We start from the raw sequence: 4,844 nt of genomic DNA, 5'->3' as shown, positions 1-4,844 counted from the left end.
AAAAATTTTGTAATAATAATGACTCTTTTATCATTCTAAACAAAATCATTTTTTCAAAAAATGTCAAATATTTATCTATATTTTTTTAAAAATTTCTTTTCGGAAGCCTTCTCATCCTCTCCAAACTCCTAAACTTAGTCTTATGGTCCGTTTGATTGAGAGTAGATGGAAGGGAGAGGAGGGGAGAAGAGTAAAATCTCTTATAGGTTCACTTTTTGTTATCCTCAAGCATACATGTTGTTAAAAATCTCTCTCCTCCCCTCTCCTCCCCTTCTCTTCTTTGAACCAAACATATTTTAGTTAAATTCTCTCATTTCTCTTCCCTTCGTTCCCCTGGCCTCTATTAAATTCTCTTCCTTCACTCCCTTCCGTTAAACCAAACAGACCCTTAAGTTGTGTTTGGATTTGATAAAATCAACGGAGGAGAATGGAGTGGAGCGGAATGGGATAGAGCGGAATGAAATTGAGTGGAACGAATATACCATTCAATTGTTTGTTCATTCCGCCCAAATCAGAGGGGAAGAAAAATAGTGGTAAGTAATATAATGAAATGAAATCCATACCACTCAATTCCGCTCCGCTCAATCTATTTTTAAATTATCCAAACAATAACATATCATTTTATTCCATTTCATTTCGTTCCGCTCCATCCAGTTCTATCTATCTAAACAAAGCCTTAGCACCAAAAAAATTTATAGACAAAAGATGCAAAAATGTGAAGAAATGAAGGTACGACTAAAGTGTAGAAACGGCACACTTCTCGATAAGCCTGTTTGATTGTCTTGTTTTGTTGGATCGAACGAACAATTAATCACTTTGTTTTCTTCTTCCTTCTTTCCACACTTTCAAACACACCCTAATTCTATACGTGTTTCAATCCTCACCCTTCAAACAACTCTTTCATCTTCTTCTCTATCTCTCTCCTCAATATCTAACTTTTTTTTTCTTCTTCTTGCTTTTCACTTCAAGGTGCACTTGTTAAGCAACAACACATGAGAAGTCTTTGGAAAATTCAACAATTTTTCAAATAACACATGAAAAGGTCTCTTTCTATTCCTCTTACTATAAATTAATTAAACTAACCTATTTTTATTATTATTACATTTATGTATTTATTGAATTAATGGATTTCTAGGTATTCTCAGATCTGTGAAAAAAACAACTGTATATACTAGTTTTTTTATATTAAAAAATTAGATCCAATGTTCTCATAGCTTATTAATTTTTATTATATTTTTTGTTTTTGTGTATGATGATGATGATAATAAAATTATTAAAATTAATTAGGGACTGCTTTTATGGCTGTGTTTGCAGGAGGTGAAGCTCTGAATGAAACCTACTAATCAGTCTTTTTAGCTTTTGAAAACTGAGAAAAAAATAAGCCTTAAACAAGGGTTTCTGACTTAGACTGTGATACATCATTATCATTCAATATTTTACAAAATTAAATAAAAAGCACTTTTTCTCATCACTATACAGCCAAACAACTTATTTATTAAGCCTCAATGCTAAACCACATAGCATAGGAGTTTCTCATTCTAAGTTTGTGTTGAGCATGATTGTGAAATGGAGGATGAGACTCAAGCATGTAGTAAGTTTCCAAGGCTTGGAAATGTTAGCAACAAGAATGTAGGTTCGGGTTCCGGTAGAAGGAAGAGTGATGGAGGAGTTGTTGGAAGTGATTTTCAAACTTGGCAGGAGCGGCGGCAAGAAGAAGAAAACTCTTCGAGAATCGTTAGAGTGTCGCGAGGTTCGGGTGGGAAAGATAGACATAGTAAAGTGATGACTTCGAAGGGTTTGAGAGATAGAAGAGTTAGGCTTTCGGTTACGACGGCGATTCAGTTTTATGATCTTCAAGATAGGCTTGGTTATGATCAACCGAGTAAAGCGGTTGATTGGTTGATTAAGGCTGCTTCGGATTCTATCTCCGAGCTGCCTTCGCTGGACAAGACATTCGCTCGAGCTGATCAGAGTGATGAGAAAAGACAAGACGAGTTTGAGTTTGATGAAGGACGGAACAGGAACAAGAATGTTTGTTTGTCTAAGTCTGCTTGTAGCAGTACTTCGGAGACAAGTAGAGAAAATGAGTCTAGCATTGCACAACAACAGCAACATCAATGTCATCAACATCATCAAAACATGTCTCAAACAGCTTCTTTTACGGAGTTACTCACTGGCGGAATTGGAAGTAGTAACAATGGATCAATTCATGATAATCAGATTCATCATGGATGTTTCTCAGGACATTCCCCTTTTAGTAGTGAGAATGAGAGTCAGCTGCAACATTTTCCATTCATGTCTGAGCAACATCTTATGCAACCATCCGTGGTTAATTCGTCTTCATCGTCGTCTTCTCATCATCATGATAATTACAATCTCAACTTCACGATATCCTCTTCGGGCCTTGTTGGTTACAATAGGGGGACCCTTCAGTCCAATTCACTTTTGCCTCACTTCCAGAGGTTTTCAACCATGGATCATGGATCATCAACAACAACATCATCATCCAATAATCTACCTAGTTTCTTCTCAGTTCCTCCTCCCGCTGTTGCTGCTACTCCAACCATGGATCAGCAACTTCATTTCTCACCTCTCTTTGATGCTCGGTTGCAACTTTTCTATCGCGATGGAAGCCAGCATTCAGATCAGAAGGACAAATGCAATAAGAACTGAAGACCACATTTTCCTTTGTTCCATCTTCTTTCCAAGTAAGCCCCCACAACCTAAAATTTAATCTTTCTATTTTTTTCCTTACATTTGAGATTTTTAGATGTTACCCTTTTCATTTTTTTATCTGGTTGTTTTTATTACTATTTTTTGGGTCCTTATAAGAAGGGTAATAACCACTAGAAATTCATAGATACAACCATGAGTACTAGGATTCAAACTCTGGCGACGATGTCTAACCTAACAATATCGATTTCTGCCGGTTTAGATAGGTTTTTATTCATTTCTTAGAGAGGGAGTAATTAGTACTAAAAGTATCTTATATGTGTTTTCTTCTCTTCCCTTATGCCTAAACCTAAAGGTATATACAAATGAATATTTAATTGTTTGAAAGATTATATGTGTTGTTGGATTCATGTGGTGTGTGCAAAACCATGAGGAAGTGAGTGGCTATATCTTGGTAATGGTAAACAAATTGGCCACTACTGAACATAGTTTAAGGAGGAGGTGCAGCTATCTGTTACCAATTTTGTCATTTTGTTGAGTCCTGCACTAACTGCATGAATTGGCGTGAATAGGGTTTACAATCCATTGGCTGTCTCCTTTTCAGTTCTTTCATTGTCCTTGGTTCCCCTTCTCTCTAGCACCTTTGAGTTCATGCCATGTGTAACATTTCTCATGGCGTGTAAAATGTAAATAATCAAATTCAACTTTAGGACTTTACATGTCAGTAACTATGTTGAAAAGAAAAATACTATGATCAGTGACTTTTTCATATGCTGAAAGGTTCATGCATGTGTATAACCACAACTTGACTCTTCAAACATATGAAGAAACAGATTCAGAATATGCTGAAAGTAATGATATTTATATATATTAGAAGATATTTTGAAAACTATATAATAGCAAAATAACATAATGATCAATATAATTTGATGTATGTGTAAAACGTTTTACTGGATAATGTATATTAACTAAATCAACTAATTATATTATTAGAATTGTGTTATTAATTATATACATTATCTCATTTTGAGCTTAATAATGAGACTTGCACTGTTTTTTGTACGGATAAAATACAATGTAAATATTATGGAAAATGCTAACTCGAAAATTGATTTTTTTCTATATAAAATTTATTATTTATTTCTTTTTTTGACTTCTTAACTAGTACTCTTAGAAACACAGGTAGGCATTTCCTTAAATTTATTTATTAATATATAATTATCAAACTTGTTCATTTTCTAAAATTTAGTTTTTTTGACCTAACTTAGATTTTTTTAGTTAAAATATCTAGGTGCTTGTATGGTATAGGTAATGGAGAATTTCTTAGCAACAAACTAGTATATTTTATTATATAATATAACGGTATAGAAGGGCAAATGAGAATGTGTCACACTTTGTAACTTCAACGATTACTCCAAATTAATTAATATAAAACTCCTAAAGTCCCTTGTTTTCTTTCTTTGTTCCTTAAATATCTGGTTTTCAAGTATTACTCCATATTTATACTTCAATCATATTATGAATATGACTCTATAAGGCATCAATCACTAACCTTTGATTTTTTTTTTTTCTATAGGAAACATTTTACATGGCCTTCCTATGCAGGAGTAAAAAGCTGTGTCCTATCCTTGTTCTCTATGTAGGAGTAACAAATTGTGGTCTATCCTTGTTAAGTGTTGGTATTTGTTTTGGACCATTTTGAGTCATTGAATTACATTTTGAGTATTTGGAATTTTCTTATGCGTCCAGATTATATTGTCTTGTAAAAGAATCTTGATTGAACTTATTCTTTTGATTTCTATAATTATTTTGCAATTGTATGTACCGTGGTTTTTGAAAATAAAAGGCCTTGTAAGCCCAAACCAACAAAATCTTCTAAGGCAAATTTTCATTGCACTCATGCCTTGTCCAAAGTTTTTGGCAAAATTCTAAAAGTACAATAAATTATATATCACAAAAGGTTTCTATAATAATTATACATATTTAATTATTATAGAAATAATTATAGGAAATAATTATAGAAATAATTAATATAGAAAATAATTATAAAAATATTATAGAAAATAATTCTTGACTAATATATAATTCACATATAATTTTATGTATTTTCTTGACTAATTCACATATAATTTTATATTTTATATTTCTTGACTAATTTATTATATAAAAGT

At 32.6% G+C, this 4,844-nt stretch overlaps 1 protein-coding gene across 1 annotated transcript; it reads left to right on the top strand.

The window, feature by feature from the left end:
• The first annotated feature begins 734 nt into the window (after positions 1-734).
• LOC131595561 (transcription factor TCP24-like) lies at positions 735-4,477 on the top strand. The gene is made up of 3 exons (XM_058867926.1): positions 735-1,042; positions 1,315-2,708; positions 4,250-4,477. The coding sequence occupies exon 2, from the start codon at positions 1,567-1,569 to the stop codon at positions 2,671-2,673; it is 1,107 nt and encodes a 368-aa protein (XP_058723909.1). The 5' UTR covers positions 735-1,042; positions 1,315-1,566; the 3' UTR covers positions 2,674-2,708; positions 4,250-4,477.
• Positions 4,478-4,844: the final 367 nt, after the last annotated feature.

This window comes from Vicia villosa, linkage group LG4 (assembly GCF_029867415.1).
Source record: "Vicia villosa cultivar HV-30 ecotype Madison, WI linkage group LG4, Vvil1.0, whole genome shotgun sequence".
Taxonomy (NCBI): Eukaryota; Viridiplantae; Streptophyta; class Magnoliopsida; order Fabales; family Fabaceae; genus Vicia; species Vicia villosa.
Note: the sequence above shows the minus strand (reverse complement) of the source record. Positions and strands in the feature narration are given on the sequence as shown.

Bases quoted from the DNA above. Each gene is read 5' to 3' on its own strand.
- LOC131595561 (XM_058867926.1), top strand. From the start codon at position 1,567: ATGGAGGATGAGACTCAAGCATGTAGTAAGTTTCCAAGGCTTGGAAAT.